The following is a 24,104-nucleotide window of genomic DNA, read 5'->3' on the forward strand; positions in this document are numbered from 1 at the left end:
ACAAAGACTTGCATTCCTTCTAAAACTGAAAGTGTGTTTTTATGATTAGCTTTATATTCAACTTCTAGTCCAGAAACGCAAGGCAGACACCTAATAGTCCCATCTCCAACTCCCCCCCCCAACATTAATCCTGTGTAGAAAGTTGACTTGTGAGAGACAAGACAGGGAGGCGGAGAGAGACTCAGCAGTGAGCTTCTACAGCTGACGATGGATTTGATCTGTTTCTCCCTGGTCCTAGTCAACAACTAAACCACTGTAACACATTTTTAAATATAACAAGAATTAATCCCCCCCCCCCGGCCCCTAATATTGAAGTGCCATCAGGGCTTTTCTAAGAAATTTCCCGACACAAGAGTATTTCAAATCAAAACCATACTCTCACCTTTTCTCTTTCTGGTACTTCAAAATTACGTGTTAGCTTTAGAACAAAAACATAGAAGAGCCACAATATACCACAAAGAAAGGTGTCACTGTCTAACAGCTCTCAATCTAGTTAACTTAATGTTTTGAAAAATATGAGTGTTCGACATTTTAGAGAGGACGTCCCAGTGTCATCTGCCTGGGTTGACAACAGAAAACTTTGCTGAAAAAGCTGCCACATTGGCAATGCCAGTGTAATAGGTAATAGGGACAAAAAAGTTTGAGATTCATTGGATGCACCTTCCCTCGATTCCTCAGACACCCCAGCACTTGGAATGGGGTACAAAATTAGAATTGACATATTTTTTCTTCCTTCCACTAAAATCTAAAGAAAGTTTTAAAAGCTGGTGAGCAAATGAATACCTAATGTGAATCCTCCCTTCTGTTTTTTTCTCCTGGAGAATGTGAGACAAGTAGGTTTGGGAATTGGCAATTCCTTTATCAATAATTCCCTCCCCATTGCCATAGATTTCTCCCCTTCCTTCCAATTTCTGGGAATGGTCTGTATGCTTTTAAATTTAGATCTCTGCTCATATTTTACATTGAAAATTTGTACAGAGGAACATGCTTTTTCATAGGACATTTCCAAACTGGACTATTAAATGCCTACTGATACCTCCAATTATAGAATAATACTAAAATTAAAACTACAGGAATTTGAAAAAATTATTTTGTAACAATTCATATGGGTACCGATGGTTAGGCACTCCGAAATCAAATGTGATCCTCAAATAGGTTGCTGTCTTCCAAGAAAACAGTCATCAATGCGGAAGGTACTTGAATAATTATTTTTATGTAATCATGAAAAAAAATCTGTTAAAATAAAACTACCCCATCTATGCAGTGAGTAAGATTAAATCTATACTTCTGTCCAAAAAAGACTTCTTATATTACAGAAGTACAATACTCCCCTTAATTAAATATATATTTGTATTAATTGGCCATTTTCTAAAATGTGATACTGTTATCCATCAGCATCATGCCAATTCTTTTTTGGCATGACATTCTAGATCATAACATTCTTAATATGACGAGGAAGTGAAGGAAAGGAGGAAAAAAATCTAACACACACCAGAGGAAATTTTAATCGTCATTGTAAATAATTTTTCTTTTCCTAAAAGGTGAACAAGAAATAGCTGTAACATCCCACTCCTGCCTAAAATATTTTGAACTGAGATTGTACTATATATTTTTCATGAAGATTATTAACTGACTTTATTTAGTTAGTTGAAAATGAAAACAATACAAATTAAAAATATATAATTATGCCCATTTGAAACTGTGGTCCTATATGCAGAAAACAATCCCCCACCAAAATAATTTTGATCTTGATCTTTAATCAAATCACAGTATTTTTAAAAAGCAATGTACAAATAAGCAGTAAACAACAAAGGTAAACAAAAATGTTTCACAAATGAGAAACTAGTAGAGAGAAAGTTGCTCCAAATATTTATAAAACTTTGTATCTTCCTTTGTTGGTTGGTTGGTATGAATTTTGCTGCAAGAGAACAAATGAGTATGTTATTAATCAAAGATGCAATTGATAATGATTAAGAGAACAGTAAGTCAATCTGAGTATAAAAAGCAACAAAACACATGTTTAATTCAGAGTTGCACAGAACAGACCTCCACAAATTGGATTATTGTGAAGCAGAGCTTTCATTAATTCCTCCCAATAGTCTTGAAAATCCATACTAAATGATGAAACGTCTTTAAACTATTGTATGAACTAGCATTTGGGGGTGGGGAATACTGCTGAAGCAAGCAGAAACTGGGGGGAAATTGCCATCTTCTTCCAATACAGAAAATCTGTCTGTCATCAGAAGGACCTTTCTGTTGAAACAGACAATTCTGAATGCAGTCTTATGAAAAGAAGTAGTATAAAACAAAGTTCAATAAGCATTTAATTGTGTTAAAGCTATTTTGGTCACTGCATCATCACTGGAATAAGACTCCTTCAAAATAACACTATACAGGTGAATTAGAAATACAATGATGCATAAAATAAGCATATATATTGTTACTGAAAATATATACAGAAAGAAAATTGCTCTTTTACAGAAAAATGTAATGTTATTCTAAAAACACTTCCCAGATTTTAACTGTAGAAAAATATAGTTTGTTTGTAACAAAATTCTCTTGATATCGTGCTTCAGCAGTGGCTAATATAAATTATAAACTAGAAATTCAACACTCCAAGACTTCAGGTTTTGCAATATTGAATAAGTAAGATTTAAGATGTTGCAATAGTTTTTTGTTATCTTGTCATCAAAAAATCAGTAAAAATGGCGCAATGTGTTAAATCAAGAGAATTCTGAAGTGACAGCATCATCACAGAAAAACAACATCTTCTTATTTTAATCTGCCTCAACCACTGGAAGTGCCAAAACAGCTGTACCAGCAGCTGTTCTTTACAAAATCTTACAAGCTGATTCTGTTTGGAACAGGTCGTCCCGCAGGTATCTAGGTGTGTCAAGCCATGAAGGGCTTTATAGGTCAAAATATCTTAAATTGAATTTTAAAACTGATCAACAGCCAGTGCAGGCTTTGCAAAATTAGTATTAGAGCATATAATCATTAGGAGTTTGTACATACAGATGCCTTTTAATGTTTTCTACAGAAATCATGAAATCATATGTTACCTACCAATCGAATAAGCTCTTCTTTGATAAGCCTGGTGATTTCTGCCTTTGCTTTCTGAACAGCCAATTCGTTGGCACCTGAAAATGCAAAGCAATACCCCCCCCCCAAAAAAACACATTTAACTATCTAAACATAGGAGAGTAGCCTTAAAGACTTTTAAATAATCCACACGTTGCATGTTAAATGTATACTTTAAAACTGATTAGTATCATTTTGTACTATCTCACAACAGTTGGCTAGAGTTGTTAGCAGTTAGGCAGCCTATCCAGTGTACAAACAAGCATGCAAATAGATAAAATAATCAAAAGTTCTTTTGCACCAGGATATACTCATTTAGGTAAATATAAATGACTGATATAAAGCAACAGTTTACCAAGTTTCTTATGTGGCTTTAAAAGTCTCCTTAACTTTAAAGAGCACATTTCCTGAGGCTATACATCTCTGGAAACTTTTTCTTTTCCACATCCCTTAGCACAGAAGCCTTTAAAAGCAGAAATATGGCATGTTGGTATGCACAGAAGGTTCAAGCACTTGTTTCAGATCATGTCTGAAGAGAGTGTAGCCTTAGCTCTTGGTCCATCAAATAGAGCTAAATTGATTATTCCAATTACCTAGGCCCCAATTTAAAAGGTTACTTCATTGTATTCTAATCTGTTTTATGTTTGTTGGTACAACTTTGTTAGATACTTTTTATACATATAAATCTAAACCAAAATCTTTACTCAGATTATTTTTTTATGGAATGATAGTGATGGATACATTGTAACATGGATCTACATTTCAGTATCTTTACCTTAACTCTTAATATTAATTAAATTAATTGTCTTTGTGTAATTACAAATTATAATACTGGACTTCTAGCTTCTTTATCATAGCATACAGTGCAGTTGAATAAATAATCTTCTGCTTTTTAAACTACTTATGTATCAATTTATATATGTCATTACATGTATATAGAAAGTAATCAATTGCAGAATTGTTAGAATATTGACTAGTCATGACATTGCCAAAGAGAAAAATAGATACTAATCTGTTTATGACCCTGTCCCCATGACCTAGCAATTTACAAAAAATATTTTTAGAGATACATCATCTATGGATTAAAAATATTTTCATTTATTTCAAGGGTCATGTTTTTTACCAGAGCACCGGAGGGCGGGACAAGAAACAATGGTTGGAAACTGATCAAAGAGAGAAGCAACCTGGAACTGAGAAACTTCCTGATGGTGAGGACAATTAACCAGCGGAACAGCTTGCCCCCAGAAATCGTGGGCGCTCCATCACTGGAGATTTTTAAAAAGAGGCTAGACACTTGTCTGAGATGGTATAAGACTTATATAAGTCTTATACCATCTTATACTATAAGTTCTTCTGCTTGAGCAGGGGGCTGGACTAGAAGACCTCCATGTCCCTTCCAGCTCTATTCTATTCTAAAATATATTCAGCACGCATATGTTTTTCATCAATAATTATCTCATTCCATAAAATATTCTATCTTCCCATTCCTTTTACTAAATACATTTACTCTGACTGAAAAATGAGAGAAAATGAGAAAAGTCAGGAGGCGGAGATTGTTTGTTTTTTCTCCAAATATTTAAAAAAAGTCTTAAGAATATTTTTGTGTTTGTAGATATTAATTTCTTAGTGACAGGCAGACACAGAGTCATTTTAAAGAACAGAGAGCTCAATGCTAGTACAATTTGCAACTACTGGACAATATCCGAATAAATGATAGGACCTGTCTTTCTTGAAAGGCATCAAACTAATGTTTCAAATATCATATGACTAAACTTCTATCATACTTTTGTTTATATTGAATGGTCACTTTAAATGCTGATAGAAAATTCTATCAGATCAAGATAATGAAAAATATTAACATGAACTAAGTTCCATTTGAGGGGTAAAGAACACATAAAAACCATAATCCATACTATAGACTATGTGTGTCATGCACACACATGTGAAAATCCCCCAAATTTCTTCTCCAAACAGCCACTTCCACTATTTATTACACTATTTCTATACTATCCAATACCAAATTGACTCTTAAGCATTTTACAACAAAACAAACATAAAAAGCACTAAACCAAACAGATTAAAAGCAACGATTCCATAAAACTTTCAAAATAAAAATTACATGTCCATAAAAATATTAGATGCAGGCTTATGAGCACAAAAGGTTGCTCCTGTTGCAGTTAAGTTCACTTCCTTTGTATTTACAGTCAAATTCTACTCTAGGGAATGTGCAGCTAATTCCATTTGAGTTTATATTCATACTTGAAAATAAATCTTAACATATCTGGAACAGGTTGTTCTTAGTAAATAGCCATTACACTACATTATCCTTTTTTATAATTTTACAAAAGAGCAACAAGGAAATGCCCTAGGAAAAAGTAAGAAATATCCCCTTGCCTCTTACAAGTGACGCAAGAGGCAAAAAAAATAATCAGAATGCAATTGTCAAAAATGAACAGAAACCATACGCTTACTCAAGGATAAAAGCTGTGGTTCACGACACCAAGAGAGAGTAGCCTACACATCAGGTTACAAGCTAGAAATAGCCTGTGCTTCAAGCTAGAAATAAAAACAATCTGTTACTAAGCTATCACAGGAGACAGAAAAAAGTAAACTCTAGACAACAAGAAGTTTCTGCAAAAATAGACAGCTGAATCCCCAGCTGCCTCCCGTGCAGGAAGCCAGATTCCCTTATCTTTCAACAAAACTGGGAAAAGATACGTATTGCTCCCTAAGACTCCCATGAGTGAAATGTAACTTGGCTGGTACAAGAAGATGACAAGGACAGCTGCTGATTAAAGCACAATGCACTATTTCAACAATTGGGCCAGTAAGGCTGGATTTTAATGTTTATAGGCCATATTTGGGGCAGGTAGTGGAGAGACAAACCCTATGATCTTTCTCTATCCTTAGGGGGAACAATTGAGAAAATATCAATCGCTATGTAAGTTACTGGTTCCTCATCAGATAGCAAATGTGACCAGTGCCAAGAATGAAGAAAACCAACAAACCAAACCTGCTGCCCTGCTGCTATTCTTTGGTTTACTCAGCTGGACAGAACTTACAACAAAAAGGACAAAACAGAGTTAGTTCTCTCGCAGTCAAAATGTGCAAGCTTGCTCTGCTGAAATGTAAAACTGCCCGTTTTTGTGGCTTTTTGTCACCCTGTCTTGATGTCTTTCTCCATTTCTGTTGTGCCTGTGCACACCCTGCTCTCTTCTTTAAAAGAGCATACTGAATCATCAAAAGATTAACCAACAGGGAAATGGAATCTGGGGCAGAATTGAAAGGGAAAGCTATTATTGTTTATTTTGCTCAGAGCCTTGGTGGAGCAGTGGGCTAATGCCTCCTTAAGTAACACCAGCTGCCTGCAATTAGCGCAGGTTCGAGTCCCACCAGGCTCAGGGTTGACTCAGCCTTCCATCCTTCCCAGGTAGGTAAAATGAGGACCCAGATTGTTGGGGGCAATTAAGCTGACTTTGTAATAATGCCGCTTGGGGTGTGTGTGTGAAAGCCCTAATAAGCAGGCATATACATAGAATGAAGGCTACTGCTAAGCTTGTAAGCCGCCCTGAGTCTTCGGAGAAGGGCGGGATATAAATGGAATTAAAATAAAAAAATAAAAATAAAATAAACTTGATAATTTTCTTTCTTCACAGCAACACTTTCAAGATTCTGGTTAGCAGTGGACCATTTACCAATGGGGAGGGCGCTTATCATAAGCACTGAACACCTGCTTACGTAACGGGTAAATCAGGAAACATGCAAAGCAAAGTTCAGTTTCCCAAGCACCAGCTTGATGCCGTAGTTGACATAACGTATAATAAATACTATACTTTTTCTCCATGCCTCTTTGATCAACAGCATATACCGTCTCGGGCTGCTTCAGACTCTTCTAGAACAAGTTCAGATAACTTTACTTGTATTTTATAGAAGCAGCCAGAAATGGGTCTAAGCACTCTTCTTTAGTAATTATTTTCTGAGGAACAACTTGGCTCGACTTTTGTTAACTTCATTAAGAAAAAAGTATTTCTTAACTTCCTTTTCAGATTACGTAAGAGAGGGTATTAGTCATACTCACTCTAATATTCAACAATGTTAGTCATACTCACTCTCAATAGCCAAGTAAATTTTTCTTTCCCCCTCCTTGGGTTCTTTGCCTGGGGGAAAATAGGTTCCTCTGATTGTAATGGCAGCTTCAGAATATTCACTTATTCTGTGCAATGCTTCCTTTGAAGTCACTTTCCATCTAGCAGTCTGCAAAAGAACGTGACACAAAATAAGAAAATGCCAAGGAAATTTAAAATAAGATGAATTTTGTAAAGTTGCATGACAAAGTTATCAGATACTTAAAACTGCATCTATGTATTTAAATTCTATTCATTGAAAAAAACTAATTAAGATCCATCTGCACAGCATTTCATAAAAATTGTTAATAAAGCTTGATTTAATACATTTATCTTTCTGGAAACACTGTTTGAGCTAACTGTTAAAAAACTTTAGCATTTTTTCTATGCCAGAGTTCATCTTTGCACTGTTATCATGTTATTATTTTATAGCTTCATCTCACTTCAAAGAATAAAATTTCCCCCACAGGATTTCATTTACTAAAGAGAGAATTTTTATTTACATAGTTATTTATTATATAGTTAAGCAGTTTTCAGCCAAACAGTACAATTTGGAAGTGTTAAAAGGCACTACAGAGCTTTATGCTTGAAAGAATGAGACCGGACTTTGTATTCCTGCTAAAGTTTATGTAACAATCTGGTTAAGGGCTATGTTTTGGGCATGTGTGCTGTCAAACAGCAAGCAACATAAAGTAAAACAACTGAATAAAGAGCCATAGCAATGAAGAGTGCACACTAATGATTTTGCAATACTAAAAAAGGCAAATACCTTCCTTCCTCTGTACACCGCCCCGAGTCCCTCGGGAGAAGGGCGGTTTATAAAAACTAATAAATAAATAAATAAATAAATAGGAACCACTCACATATCAAAGCTGCTTTGGATGCTAAACAAGTATCTCCAAATTGCATATTACAAACAGACCCAATTGCTTGCAGCATTTTTCTGAATACATATAAGACTGGAGGCTAGAATTCTAGGAGAGCAACTGCAATTTCCAAAGACAATGCTTTCATTGCCAATATGACCGAATTGATTTATGTGCTGCTGAATGGCATCCAAGTGCCCCTCATCATAAAGAGAATCTTTTGTCTTTTAAACACTCCACCATTCTTCAAATTTTATTTAGGATAATAATAATTAATAATAATAATAATAATAATAATAATAATAATAATAATAATAATAATAATAATAATAATAATAATAAAATTTAATTTCTATACCGCCCTTTTCCCGAAGGACTCAGGGCGGTGTACAGGGCAATACAATAAAATACAATATACAAAAGTTAAAAAAAATATTAAATACTACAGCCCAATTCAATAAGTTAATACAATAATATTAAAATACCCTTAAATCCATCAGACCAGGCCGGCTTGTTCAAATAAGTATGGTTTTAGGTCACGTCAGAAGGAGCGAAGGTCGGGAGCCATCCGGAGCTCAACCGGTAAACGGTTCCAAAGGTCTGGCGCGCCCACAGAGAATGCCCTCCCCCTGGGGGCCACCAGTCGACACTCTTTGACCGACGGCACCCTAAGGAGGCCCTCTCTGTGGGAGCGCACTGGACGAAGGGAAGTTGATGCCGGCCGCAGGTGCTCCCGTAAGAAACCCGGACCCATGCCATTTAGGGCTTTATAGGTCATAACCAGCACCTTGAATCTTACCCGGAGGACAACCGGAAGCCAATGCAGCTCGTGGAGTAGAGGTGTTACATGGGAGTATCGGGAAACCCCCACCACCACTCACGCGGCCGCATTCTGCACCAGCTGGAGCTTCCGAGTAGTCCTCAAGGGCAGCCCCATGTAGAGAGTGTTGCAGTAGTCCAAACGGGAGGTCATGAGTGCATGAGTGACTGTGCGCAAGGCATCCCGGTCCAGATAGGGCCGCAACTGGCGCACCAGGCGAACCTGGGCGAAGGCCCCCCTAGTCACAGCTCCTATATGATCTTCCAAAGAGAGCTGTGAATCTAGGAGGACACCCAAGTTGCGAGCCCTATCTACGGGGGGGGGGTAATATCTCACCCCCCATAGTTAACGATGGAATAATCTCTCATATTGAGAGCAAGTCTGGTCTAGTGGTTAGGTCATCAGACTAGGAAGCAGAAGACCATGAGTTCAAGTCCTGCCTTAGCCATGAAAGCCAGCTTGGGTGACTTTGGGCCAAACACTCTCTCAGCCCAACCCACCTTACAAGGTTGTTGTTGTGGGGAAAAGTAGAGAATAATATTCTACTTAAGCTAGAAAATCTGAAAGAAAGTGAAGTACATTTGCTACAGTTTAGCCACTTATAGATCTTGTTTCCTTTTTCTTTCTATCTATCTATCTATCTATCTATCTATCTATCTATCTATCTATCTATCTATCTTTTTCTTTCTCTCTCTCTCTCTCTCTCTCTCTCTCTTAATTTTTATACTGCTCATTTCACCTATGTGAATCTACACACTTTGCAAATAAAACCCTGGAACAGATGATTTCCCCTCAGTAGTGAAGGCAATAGTAGTATATCATCTTTTAAAATATAGCTCCCTAGACCCTCATTAGCCAGCAGGAGAGCATGGGAGACAGTGTCAGGCTATCCATATAACTGAGGAGTTTTCTTCGTTTAGTGACACTGGTTGCAGAATTGTTGATTAAAATAAAAGGTTCTTCAAGGCAACCCTCATTGGATGCTGCTAATTTTGATTACCTAGGCCAGGGGTAGGCAACATTGGCTCTTTTATGACTCGTGAACTTCAACTCCCATGCTGGCTCAGGAATTCTGGGAGTTGAAGTCCACGAGTCATAAAAGAGCCAAGGTTGCCTACCCCTGACCTAGGCCAAGATCCCCAGGCACAGATGCAGGATCTGTAAGAAATAAATGTTAGCAGAGACCTGGTTGCCTGTCGCTGGTTTTAAAATCATCACAATGACTTTACATCTCTAGCTTGTGAAAATCAAGCCACACAACTGGCCCTGAATGATGATACAATCTCTTTTTTTATCCTGGAATATTGCAGGTTGGTCAATAACATTAGAAGATCAATTTTTTTTGAGGATTTATCATGTGATATTCTTTTCCCGTAGGAATTCTATGTTATATCAGAGATGGTATTGAATAATTACTGGATTAACTCAATCCTTCTACATCTAGAAAGACAGAAGGAAGACCCAAGGGCAGTATTGTGAGTATAGTTAGTACTGCCTTACAAGCCAATTTTTATTCTGATACTAAGCTTGAAAAATGTGATTATAATCAACAACATTCTTTAAAAACTAAATGTGCAGTTGAATTATACAAATCAAACAAGCAACATAAACACAACAGAAAAAAGTTACACGGGAGCAGAAAAGCATTATTATAGGACCAAGAGTTATAGCAATTAAGAACCTCTGCAATTTAAATGAAAATGAGAAAAGCAATCCTTGCCTGAGGGAAATCATTGATCTCCAGTTCTTCCTCATATCTCTTAAAAGATTCATTTTGCCCGCCCTCCTGCTTCTCCTCTTCTTGTTTTTCGATGGGTACATAATTGAGTTTGGCATTGATCTTCTCAGCAAGTTGCTCCGCAATAGTTTTTGCAGAAACTGTTGGCGCCTGAATTGTGCCACCCCTCAGGATAGCGTTTGTAGCTTGCTGCATCACATCCTGAAATAGGGTATTTAAAATAAAATAAAATAAACTAATTTCAGAAACATACCACTTGCAATTTAATATATCAAGATTTTGGTAAAAGTTATAAAGCAATTGAGAAATGGAAAGCTTTTCAAATAAACAAAGCTGGACGTGGATACTACCTAAGGGTAGTATGCTAATATGACTTTGCTTGCAGAAATAAAGGCCTTTACAGTGTTTCAGTCTCTTAATTATTCAAAGATCACTGTGATTTAAAAATATGATACTTCAATCACCGATCTGTCAATGCTGGCAGATGGGAATAGGAAACAGATTGCTGCTTCATACTGCAACCATAGCATCGGCTCCCATGCTGTCTAGTACAGAGAAGGAAGATGTAAAGAACAAGCAAAATTGGAAAAGTCAACTCTTTCCCTTCTCTACTTATAACCACAATGATAGTTTCAAATCAGAAACCTGCTTTCAGAACTTTTCATATAACATTATAAGCAACAGTTGCCAACTCGTGTCTCTATTCCAATTATCTCATTTCCCAATCTCCAAATAGGTAAGAAAACAGAGATAAAACAAAGGGTTTTATTATAAATAAATCACCAGTTGTACAAAGAAGAACAGGGCTTGCAATACCTTAGAGACCAACTAATTTATTCTGGCAGAAATTCTATCTATTTCACTAAAATAAATTTGTTAGTCTTTATAAGAATCTTCGTTGTTTTTGCTGTAACAGACAATATTACCACCCCTCTAGAAATTAACTGGCTGCAGATAATTACAGCATTCAAATTGGCATTTTTTTTTCAGGCAAGAAAAAACAGGCACAGCACAAGACACGTAAACAAATCAGGTGCAGGGCCACCAGAAACGCACAATGTTAAGAAACATCACACACGCTCAGGGCTCGGCAGAATCAACTAGGGGGAACACCGCAGGCCTTGTTTCCTTCACATTGTCAGCTAAACAGCTCCCAGGAAAGGCCCAAACTCAGCCTGGCTAAGACCTCAATGAAAGATTAAGCTTTTCCTCCAAATAATTACCAATGACTTTGGGGAAAGCTGAGAGTAGTTTGTATGTTCTAAATAAGAAAAACAGTGACAGAAGTGGTGGGAACTGCAAATAATGAAAGACGATGGCTAAAATAGGGAGGAAATAATGGAGGAAAGGCCCTACGGTCTCTTCAATGGCTATGCAAGGGAGCATCCTAGCCTTTTCCTCCTGTTTTTTTTGTTTGTTTTGCCTTTTGCTTGTGAGAGTCTCACACTGAAGAATTTTGCCTTTCTGTGGAAGCTGTCCACATGAATAGGTACTCTGAAAAGTCAGAATCCCTGATCGCTAGGCAATCTCCATGCAAGAAGAGGCTTACTACTGCAGACATTCACCATATCTATGGAAGGGGACAAGAGAAAAATGAAGCCGCTAAACTGAATGTTATCCTAAATAGACTTACGAGAAAATAAGATTCATGATATGATTTACTTACAACACAACTTATCCTATAATAAATAAGAAAGCAGACACAGGGCCCTGTGCTTACAGCTTGACACATCTAACCAAACTGTACAGATACATTATGTGTATTGATATCCACAGGAGGAGGAGGAGGAGGAGGAGGAGGAGGAGGAGGAGGAGGAGGAAGAAGAAGAAGAAGAAGAAGAAGAAGAAGAAGAAGAAGAAGAAGAAGAAGAAGAAGAAGACAAAATAAAATTTTAGAATTGTTTTCAGAGAGAATTGGCAACCCTAGCTGTCAAGGTAGGGAAGCTGGACAGTATATAACAATGCAAGGCATGAAAAAAATTGAAAAACTCTTCTTTTTATATCCACTTATTTGTGGTGTAAAAATACATGCATAAATATGTGCAACTAGGCCATCTTATCAGGTTTAGCTCTTAAAAGGTTCTCTACTTGTAACCTTTTCCACTTAAACATTGAAAACGTAGGAAAAATAGTCCCAAGCTCTTATTTACTTTGGGACAGATATAAAGATACGTGCACTTTTCCAAACTAATTCACAATGTAAGAAAAATCTCGTGTGTTCAAGCCAAAAGCTACTTATGGGAAGATCACAGATTTTGCAAAGGGCAGGGAGAGGTCCTGAAGGTAACACAGACATTTTTGCACAGTATGGGCTTGGTTCAAAATCAAATGGCTCTTCAAATTAAGAAAAAAAAGCCACCTGGTATAGTTTCAAACACTTCCCAAAACAAAAGTATTCATATATAATTGTAAATGTAAATTCTTATGCCTATTTATCAGTGGTTGATCTCAAGCATGTAAACAGCCATCTATAAAAATGTTCATGCAAAAAATAACATTCCAGTTTCTTTTTATATCAGAATAGTTTTCCTTCCAAAAACATTTAATGCCAATCAAATCATGTTTATTAGATATTTTTATGTCTTTGCAAAGCAGTAAAATAAATTTCTTTTGTTAATGATAAAACTATATTTTGAACTTACGGATCAACAATCAGATTAACAGCATTTCAAATATTACCAATAAATGCATAGTAAAATTTAAGTTATCTGGACCTCCCATGTACATGTTTTTGAATACCAACCCATATACCTATATGGTGCTTTGCTTTTATACCAAATACATTTATTACATAGATGTTATTCAAAATATTTTGAATTATTTGTGATAATTTCATGTATCTACACAGTTAAGAGGTGTTTATAATTTATAATGGAGTGATTCATATTTTTCTGAATACAAATTCAAATTGTGTTTCTAGTTCAACAGCAACAATTTTTTAAAACAAATGAAATAAATAATTCATCCCTCTTTCCTGCTAATGTCTATGTCTGCAGAGCTGTCCAGATAGTGAAGATTGTACTATACACAATTAGCAAAACATAAAGCATTTAATGTAAGACTATAATAAAATTGATTTGTAGAAGAGGATGACCTTAAACTGAAAAGAGACCAATACTTGTGCTTCGGCTCCAAGATTCTTCTGTGCATTGATTCTCAATGCCAATCTCTTAGCAATTTCTAATTTCTCTGCATTTCCTGCTGTTGGGGCAGGAACGTTAGATGAACCACCGGATGATGCCATGTCCTTCACTCTTTTCTTTGAATTGAACATGCTTTCAATCTGCTCGTCAATCTAGCCAAAAAGAAAAGTGAAAGTTCATACTTTTAGGGTAAACACAGTAAATGATTAGAAACAGCATGCTAACTATTTAGATACCTAAGCAACTGGTTTCTTTTTTCAAGCACTAACCTGAAAAAAAATCATCCAAAATAAAAATTGCTCAAAAAATATCCAAAGTAAAAAAGTAGAAAAAACTGCGGTTCATTTTTGTGGCAACATCAAATGGTTCACAGATTGTGAAAATGATAGACAGATATTGATGAATAAAAAATAATACAGTATTTGACTACACTTTAAAAGAAACGGGCTCACAAATTCACTCCAATATAACAAATGCCCATAAGATCAGTCAGAGGAGGGGGGGGGGGAGTGGTATGCCAGCACGTTTTGCATCCGAAATATCTAACTAAAAGTAATGTACGGAATACTTACATCAACTGCTGTATCTTCATCATCTGAATCCTGCAAGCCAAGTGCCGCTTTTTGTAACTTCTTCCGCTCATTAGCCAAAGCTTCTTCTGTTTCATCAAACTTGAATCCTTTACCGGAGAAGCCGCTACTCTTTTTAATTGTTTTTCCCTCCTGAATATGCATATTAAAAAGTCAGCCCCAAAATATAAAAATGTTCTAAATGTTTATTGGCGAAAGTTTTAAAATTTACCATGTGAGGTATCTTAATGTGGCATTTTAAAGAAATGGGGGTGCCTTGGGTGATACCAGCTTGGCTGCACATACTTAATAAGTTGGGTTCTCTGGGCTTTGGGAGATGAATACTGAGGTACTGATGAGATTTCCCGCCAGCGTTTTGCACTGCATCCCAGAGAGTCTTCCTCAGAAGCAAGGGTTTGCCTTGCAGTCTTTGTAGACTGTAAGATATGAACTCAGAGAGTTGGTTGGTGATTGGAGGTTTCCTGGGAGCTACTGATTAATGATTGCTGGAAATTTGACTAGTTCACTTCATCTCTTTGTTGTGTCTGGTTTGGATCAGCTGCCTATGTGGCAGATTCCTAACAACCTCCCAACTGGGCCACAGATGAAACATCTGGAGAAAACCCGATCAGTACCTCCGTATTAATTTCCTGAAGACCAACTATTAAACAGATGAAGAAATGTGATAATTTAGTATCTACCATAAACCTAAAAAATTATACATTTAAGACTGGAATTTTAAGAGATAAATTAAATTTAACCATCATTCAAAGAACAACATATATTAGTTGAACAAATTCACCTACCCATTCCTCCCTGCCTGTTGGGCTCTCCTTCCATAGCCTCTTCTCTGTCCCCTTCTTTCCCTGTCGGTTTTTTTTGTCCCTCTCCTGCCAAAATCTGCTCCTTTTATATCCTCTCCTCTCTCCCCCCTCCTTTTCTCTTCAGTGCACCTCCAGCTGACCTCTCTCCTCAAGAATGCGCTTCTCCATCTTTCTCCATCCCCTTCTCTTTTCCCCATTGTCTTTTTTCCCCTCTCCCTTTCCTGCCAAAATCTCCTTTTATATCCTCTCCTCTCTCCCCTCCATTTTCTCTTTGGTGCAACTCCAACTACGCGCTGCTTCTGGAAGCGCCAATCAGCTGGAGCCTGGTGCTGATCCTAGATGCTCGGTAGAGCCCCGAGAACACCGGAGCTCCAGCTGGCTCTCCCACAGGCCTGTGCGGTGCTACCACTACTTTAGCTCATCCCCCTGCTACACTTTTTACACTTTTTTACAGGTTTTTTTAACAGTGCTTTTCAACCCGTTGTACGTGTACCACCTACCAGGTGCTGAAGTACCACCAGTAGTACGTGTACTGTGGGTTGAAAAGCAATGGACTAGAAAACCTTCTCAGGACCAGATCAGGAAAACTTAGAGAGATCATCGGGAAGAATGAAAAGTCAGTTGTTAATACTAAATGCAGTTAATGATGTACAATGTTTTATGAGTTACCAGAGGAGCTACCATTCTTGGGTGCTCCCACATGAAGAAAACTTCCTAGTCATACAAAAAAAAGCATCACCCCAAAGTTCTAGCATAATCCATTCCAATACCATGTGTAGAATAGGCCTTCTGTGATCAGAATGCTCTTTCTGTTTACATAAGAGTTCCTTCAATCAATCTGAAAAGGTACAAACTGTACCCCTAAGGCACCCAACCGTTCTGTTTAAGAACTGGGTTTTTTTGCATACATAAAACATAATCAGGATTTAAATAAGCAATCTGAAACCAACAGCATCTGTAAAATGGGTAACTCACAGCTTTCTGTTGATCTTTGAAATCGGTCCAAAGTTTCTCTAGCTCTTGAGGAACTGTGGTACCTGACAACTCCAAAGCTTTAATTATATCACCAGCATACCGTGCTTGATCTTCAGTTATGAAAGTATAGGCATAACCCTGTAATAAAATACTAAGTATAAACATAACTGAAAGTATATTGACTTAAATTTATTTTTCTTTCTGTGAAGTTTCCACTACGCTGGGATGAATTTGTGAAGTCCAATTTCCTTCTTCCAAATCAGTTATCTTTCTCTACCTTCAGAGAAACAGATCCACACCAAAAATAATTTGCACTGAAACTTTTAAACAAGATAAAAACTAATACAACTAGTACAAACGAAGAAGAAAAAATTAAAAAAAATCAAAGAAAAAGAAAAAAGATCCAGGAAAGATACAAGAAAAAGATATAAAGAAGTGGCTTCCAATATCCTTCTCAGCAGTTATAAGTAGAAATATGTTTGCACTTCTCTCTTTATAGTTACATCATATTACTCTTTGTATAATTTATGCTATTTACCAGAACCATAAATCTCAATTTTTTTTCATTTTTATGCAAAGTCCTTCAAAGAATAAATTATGTTTTCATATTTTTACATAGCCAGTGAGATCAACTAAATTTTAAGTGTCTGTGAAAGATGTGCAGTATTTAATTCATGGTTTCAAAATAACTAAATATATACCATACAAATGAAGTAAATAAAAAACAATCACAGCATAAAGGGTTGAGTATTAATACTGTCGCAAATTTCTGAGCTGATAAAAATCAATTGAAACAAGCCATTAGTTTCTAAAGGATTAAGCAATATTCCAAAATGATTAAATATGTTTAGTTTTAAATAATAGGATATCATGTATTTCTCATCTTCATTTTATTCTTTTTTAAAAAAATAGATTTAAAAAGAAACCTGAAATCAATGCAAATATAGAGCATGATCCAGAATGCATATCATGTAAATGAAAAAGTGATACCTATCTTCAGTGGCTCAAAAGTGGAATGAGGAAAAATATAATTTTGTTAACATTTTTTCCTCCTGCAACCTGCATAATCAGGAACTGGTCCCCCCTGGTTCAATGGGACATTTCCACACAAGGTTTCACAGAACTGAATACTTAAAGAGATTCACTCAGGATCTTTGCACGTACACATATCGACATGTAAACTATCAGACATATATTATAATTCTACAGTGCAGTCCTATTAAGCACATGGTCAACAATTTTCAATTTGGTTTCAATTGCAAAATCACTATTTAATTGAAAATGAAAGGTACAAATCACTGAGTCAATGCAATTAGGCCAAGGGTTGAAGAACATTAAATCAAGGATCAGACACAGTCTGAGGGCTTCAAGTTATTCACCACTGTTCAATTGGAAAAGAATACATTTTTATTCATATTTCTGCTGATCTTTGAAATCATTCCTAGGTTTCCAAATTTTAGAGCAAATGGTTGCTCAGAAAGTGTATAAATTTGAAAATGGGGAGCTTGATGCAAACAAATAATTATTTTATTCTTAACATAAACAGTGATTTATAATAATAATCTGCAAATCCAATACATCTGTAGCATTCCATATTTTCAACAAAGCAATAACCCATCCTAATGAGACCTTATCTTTAAGTCATTATTGAAAAAAAATTACATACTTTGTTGCCTGCACGCCCAGTTCTGCCTGCCCTGTGCACATAATCTTCATAATGATTAGGACAACTGTAGTTGATTACAAGCATAAGATGTTTTACATCAAGACCTCGAGCTGCTACTGATGTAGCCACAAGCAGTTTGCATACTCCGCTCTTAAAATCATTGATTATGCTGTCTCTGTCATATTGGTCAATACCTGCAGAAGAAAACATAGGCAAAGGATGTTGATAAACATTTAATGTTCAATTATTTTGTCAAATAATTAAAAGACAAGGAATGCCCACTACCTCCATGAAGTGAAAGACAGGGGTAAGAAGCTCTCATCAAGTCTTTCAGCAATCCATCAGCATGTTCCTGTTTATCCACAAATATAATGACAGCTCCTTTTTCCTGATAATGTCCTAGTAGCTCAAGCAATTTCAAGAATTTGTTCTCTTCCTCTATGACAATCTGAAAGACCAGAATAGTTCATGAAGGAAGCAGCAGTTATCACCAATGAAACGTTAGGAAAGTATGCTTTATAGTAGCAATAAACCTAATTCAAACATTATAGTAAACATTCTCAGTGGAATCTTACATTAATTTTACAATAAAAAGGATTTTTTAAAATAAAGAATCCATCATTGGAACTAGCAAACAGAGCAGAATTCTGCTTCGTTTTTCTTGTCTTTGGGAAAAAAGACTGCCTAACTACAAAGTGAGTACTACAAAGCTATACCATTATTTTGTGGTCAAGTCATTCGAAGATTACTTTGCTCATTAAATGATTTATAGGACTGTCACTTAACTCCTGGAACTCCAGGCAGCTCACAATATGTCAACGTTGTACAATAATATCTAAATTAACCATAACGCAAATTAAAACTGTAATGGCAGACGACTATATAAAACAAGGCCACATAAATTAGTCAAATCCATAATAATCTGATTGTTCAACCTGCCTTATCCAACATCCTGGCCAAACGTATTAGCCCATGAAACTTCTGAATCTATATTTTGGACATCTACAGCATACTTGAAATTATTTCTGAAATTATCTCCAATTTCTATATTTACTATGTAGCATAATGGGCTACTTTGAAAAAAACCTAAGCTTTAAACTGTATTTCACATCACCTAAAAAGTGAATTCTGGCTTCTGATTCTAAACTCATAAATAATAGCTGAGCAGTGGTAGTGGCCTCAAGGTAAAGAAGCTCGCCTCCCACTTGGAAGGTTGAGAGTTCAATCCTATGTAGCGGCAGATGTTTCTCCCTCAGGGCACAAAGAGAAAATATCTGTTACAAACTTAGGTGTCAGGAACAGCATCATGCCAGTAAATGTTTAGCTGCACCCAGTTGCCCCGACTTCACCCCATAACAAAGGGATTAAAGGGTCATAAAAAGAAAAAGAAAGAATAGCTATGGATAATATTTAGAAAGCCAGCCTTGGACCAACTTTTTTTTTGATAATACCACAGTCACAAAGTGCCAGTTCCTATTTGAAGATGTTTTTTATAATAGCATATGGTTTCCTTTGATAATTGTTCTGTATGAACATCTTAGCACAGCAGATTATTGGATAAACTTTACAATAAAAATTGTATACAAGTGCTATCAGTCTGCCGCACAAGATACGTATTAATACATCTGAGAGGTCAATGCCTGCAAAATATTTACAAGCAAAGCTTCTTGGATATATAACTTTGTTCTTATGCTATCCTTTGAAGGCTGTCATTAAGACAGGAAATACAAAGGTTACATTTCTACATCTTACCACACTCTGTTCAACATCTGAACAGACAACACTCCGGCCACCAACTTGGACCTCAATTGGTTTGCTGAGAATACGGCGAGCTAAAGCCTCCATCGCTCTAGGGAAAGTAGCAGAAAACATCACGGTCTGGCGATCAGGTCTCACATTGTCTACAATGCGCATAACCTATTAGGAATAAAAAGGTGGGTTAACAGTGAATTTCCCAAATCAGCTACCTCTTGTTTGTCTGAGGAATGAAATTCTTCTATAATGCTCAGTGTCTATACCAGTGGTAGGAAATTATCTACTACTAAGATATTCACAAGTGGTTAATATGTAAACTCTATTCTTTTTTTGTTTGTTTCATAGAATCTTGTACCTAATTTAATGAATCGGATAACAGGCAGCAATGTAGCATAAGCAGGTACCAGGCAATACTTTGGACTCTTCCCTGCCCATTTTGGTACCTATAATCATACATTAAACATTTACTAGACAAAAATAACATTCTAGTAATCAATACCTATGCCATCATGGAGCAGAACATGACATATACTATTTAAGCCATTGTTAGGAAATTTGTTAACTAATAATCCCTCTGGTTACCTGAGGCTCAAAGCCCATGTCAAACATTCTATCTGCTTCATCAAGGACAACATATGTCACTCTCCTAAGATTTGTCACCCGCCCTATAGAAAGGAGAAAAAACAACAAAAGGAAACAAGAATAAATCTAAAAGCTATTTTTCTTCATAAAATATGTAAATAAAATGGTACATATTCTGACTAAAATCTAAAGAAAGATTTAAACATTTATTTATTTTAGAAAAAACAATTCACTAAATGCCTTATCTCTTTTTGCACTGGCAAATGTTTTGGCAATTGTGTACTGATGCACAAGGCTGATTATTTTGTCAATTTCTTCTCTTGTATACCAGTACAGAAGAACCTGCAAAATTCAGAAAACAGCCCTCACCAAAACACATCATAAAACTAAGACTAAGGTGAAGCAACGAGCCACATCAGCCATTATCTGTGAGCGCCACCTAGAAAAAAACATATTAGAGATTACAGCGCATGTGTGGAAAGCAAAATTCAAGTGATAATTGAAGAAACCTTAAAAAATCTTAATGTCATAATTGGAAATACTTATGGTTCAAAATTTAATTTTACACTGAAGTCAGGGAGAGCTTTATTTCCAATTTTCTAAGCAGAAAGTCTCATACTGGTTCATAGAACTTATTCATAGAAACTACCACCATACAAATATAAACAGAACTGCACTATTTTTTCTCATTTACGAATATAGCTTAAAATTAATGAACTCAATCTTAAGGATAGTGACAAATATACCCATGCAAAGGCTATCTTTGCCTTGTGTAATGATCTACACAAAAAGATTTCCTTTAACTTAAACTAGAAAGTTTCAAAGGTGCTGATATAAAGTGTACATAATTGTGTTTGAGAATCAACAATTCTATGCTAAATCTTGTGTCCAAAAGAAGAATGAGCATACATCAGTGATTCTCCATTACTAATTAATATACTATCTATTCCCTCCTTGTTGGTTTATATGGCAAAGAAGAGAGAATATGCATGAATACTTAACACATATGTTTGTTTTTCTTTTAGAACTTAATTCTATGACTTTTTTAAAATAGTAGAAAGCAGTCTGAGGATTTGACCTGAGAAGCCATGAACCCCTAAACTGGAAAAAAAATTAGAGATTTCTGCTGTAGGTTTCTATTGATCTAATATTTAATGGAACCAGAGAGAGTAAAGAAAACCCTTCTATCACTTTATACAAACTGATATCCCCCTTTGAATAAAATGATACCACAGCGAATGTATTAAAAACAATAAAAGCACTTATAAAAAATCTGCAGATGCCCAAGCCGTGTCACTTCTATTTTGCTTAGTGAATATACAGGAGGTCTGAGTTTCACCTCAGCTACTGATGCTTATTGGTTGGAAGCTGGATTGAGTTAGACCTTACTGCAGCATCTTCAAGCAAGTGGATAGCTCTTTTTAAAAATCTGAAGGAGGAAATGCTATTTTAATGTGATGTAAAAGTAACTAATTCAAAGTAAACATAAAATTTCTATTTTTTTCTTTACCTCTAAATGCATTATGTAGCATATTATTCCTAATAAGCAAAATAAAATATGTGCAACACTTTTTTTATTTGACTCTTACCGTACAAGTTTACATTATTTTGGAACAGCATTGCTGTACCTACCTTTGATGACTTAGTCTTTGGAAGCCCAGTTCTATAACTCTTGAAGGAACTTTTTCCACAGAAGTCAAATGTCAACAGTTTAGTAAGAGTTTTTACAGTAAAATACATAAACAAACAATCAAATATTATGTGATAAGCACATAATGTGGCAGTAAAATGTATTGTAAAGCTGCAATATCTCCGTTTAGGCTATTATTTATCAAAACATTTTGAGAAAAAAAGCCACTTTTTAAACTCAAACTGTTATGTTTTATACCCAAATTTAGAGCTGTAAACTTCTTTGTACAAAAAGTGAACAATCAGTATCAACAAGCCTTAGACAGGGAACGTGATTTCAATATAAACGATAGATATCAAACATCTGCTTTTAGAAAGTTAATTCTGAAGTTAAGCTATAATCCCCAAAAGAGTATGTTTATATTAAGAAATACTTCAAGGGTTTCCATTCATTGAATACTTTTGAAATCTATAATGAAGGATATTGAAGAGAATCATTTTTAAGACTAGCTTCTCTATTAGAATAGATATCACAGCTTCAACAGATCTATGAATTTCATTATTAAGGGGGAGGGAAACAATGGTACAAAGAAAAAATATTTTCTTACCATTATTAGCTGCTAACATATCAATCATACGGCCAGGTGTGCAAACTATTATTTCCGCACCTCTTTTCAGTTCAGCAATCTGATTATAAAGTAAATAGAAGACACTATTTTAATGTGTAACATTTATAACAAGTAACATTTAAACTATCTATACCAGTGATCTCCAATTTTTCCGGCTCCGTGCACTGGCAATGGCGGGGGGGGGGGGGGGCGGGGCAGTGGTGGGATTCAGCCGGTTCGCACCTGTTCAGTAGAACCGGTAGCTAAATTTTGCTCCATTCAGAGAACTGGCTGGCTTCCAGAAGTCCATTCTAGGCCTCGGAGGACTGGAGGAGGCCTCCCAGGCCTAGAACAGTCTGCTGGAAGTATGTGGATGCCACTCCCAGAAGTCTGTTCTACGCCTCGGAGGCCCAGGCCTGCATTGAATAAGAGAACCAGTTGTTCAGGTATTTGAATTCCACCACTGGGAGAGGGGATGGTTTTGTGTGCACATGCTGCTTGCACAAATGCAGCTTCGCACGTATGCAAGTGGATTAGCCCATTTGTGCAACCCAGTTCCCAACAGACTGCAGCCTGGCACCAGACCAGGGGTTGGGGACCCCTGATCTATACTATTAATATATGGTTTAAAATATGCTTCCCCGTTCTCAATTATTAAATTGATACATGTCAGAGAAATATACTGCTACCGTACAGAGAGGGAACTGGGTGCTCACATCCACCGGGTTCCTCTACCTAAGCCCACATTTTAAATAATGCCCATTTATTTAGCCTTATACCACCCTTTACCTAAATGAATTACCACTGAAAAAATGTGTAAAAGCAGTTAAAGAAGAACGAAGTTTTCACTTTCTGCATGCTGCCATCCCATTGTTTCAAATCAGTAATTTTTAAAATATAATTGTTGTGATATGTAGACCTATCTCCAATATTATTTTGCTACCAGGTAACATTATCAGTCACCAGGTAATGTGAACCTTAGATTGAGAAAACCTCACTATTCAGGTTTTGTAGCATCTGTCACGACAACTGACTAATTCAAATCCACCATTCTCTTTAGAATATTGTAAAGTTGTAAATATTCTTTCTTTATGGAAAGTTGGCTAAAACAAATCTGTATGTTTTCCAGCCCCTGTGAATATACAAAGTAAAACTGTGCGTTCAAATTTTAGATTCAATTTGAAAATGGTACTTTGAAATACAAACATTGCACCTGTCTGCAAGGTAGCTGGGTCTTTTCCTAGAATCAACCGAAGAGTGCAGAGAAGCCCAATATTTATATTTGTAATTTAAGCATATTTTTGGAATCTGATGCAAAAATAATCTGATTATTTTGGAAAAAAGCCTATTTTTGTTTCTAGAGAAAGAATATTTTTCTGATAATAAAGCACTATCTATCTAGGCCTTCCTATATCTCTTAACCATCAGAAGCAGCCTGAGGAAGTAGGGTAGATACAAGGACAGTTGGGAAAAATTACTGTAGGAGTTGATTTGTTTCAGGTATCTAGTCCAATGCTTTTAAGCACAGAAAACAATAATGAAACTATGAAGGAACTACCAAACCTGACTGCAAAAAAGGCAAACGTTGTTTATCACATAGATGGCAATATAATCCGTCATCCTATGACAGCTTTGCAGCATTTCAGATTCAATCTATGAAAAATGCTTCAATATGTCACCTTATTTTCTAAGGTTCAGATGGCTGCCTTTATGGCTATTTAAAA

General features: G+C 36.1%; 1 protein-coding gene across 3 annotated transcripts in view; it reads right to left on the reverse strand.

Moving 5' to 3' along the window:
- Positions 1–1,482: 1,482 nt before the first annotated feature.
- DDX46 (DEAD-box helicase 46) overlaps positions 1,483–24,104 on the reverse strand; it is a 40,798-nt gene continuing 18,176 nt past the window's right edge. For all 3 annotated transcript variants that reach the window (XM_083352687.1, XM_083352686.1, XM_083352688.1), the window contains 12 exons: positions 22,381–22,459; positions 20,144–20,226; positions 19,559–19,723; positions 18,092–18,254; positions 17,807–18,000; positions 16,141–16,278; positions 14,345–14,494; positions 13,724–13,924; positions 10,612–10,830; positions 7,191–7,335; positions 3,067–3,140; positions 1,483–1,918 (listed from right to left, as the gene is read on the reverse strand). In XM_083352687.1, coding sequence (XP_083208813.1) covers positions 1,871–1,918; positions 3,067–3,140; positions 7,191–7,335; positions 10,612–10,830; positions 13,724–13,924; positions 14,345–14,494; positions 16,141–16,278; positions 17,807–18,000; positions 18,092–18,254; positions 19,559–19,723; positions 20,144–20,226; positions 22,381–22,459 — 1,659 coding nt within the window. In that variant the 3' untranslated portion in view covers positions 1,483–1,870. The remainder of the gene's footprint in view (positions 1,919–3,066; positions 3,141–7,190; positions 7,336–10,611; positions 10,831–13,723; positions 13,925–14,344; positions 14,495–16,140; positions 16,279–17,806; positions 18,001–18,091; positions 18,255–19,558; positions 19,724–20,143; positions 20,227–22,380; positions 22,460–24,104) is intronic.

Source organism: Vipera ursinii (genome assembly GCF_947247035.1).
Source record: "Vipera ursinii genome assembly, chromosome: 2".
Classification (NCBI taxonomy): domain Eukaryota; kingdom Metazoa; phylum Chordata; class Lepidosauria; order Squamata; family Viperidae; genus Vipera; species Vipera ursinii.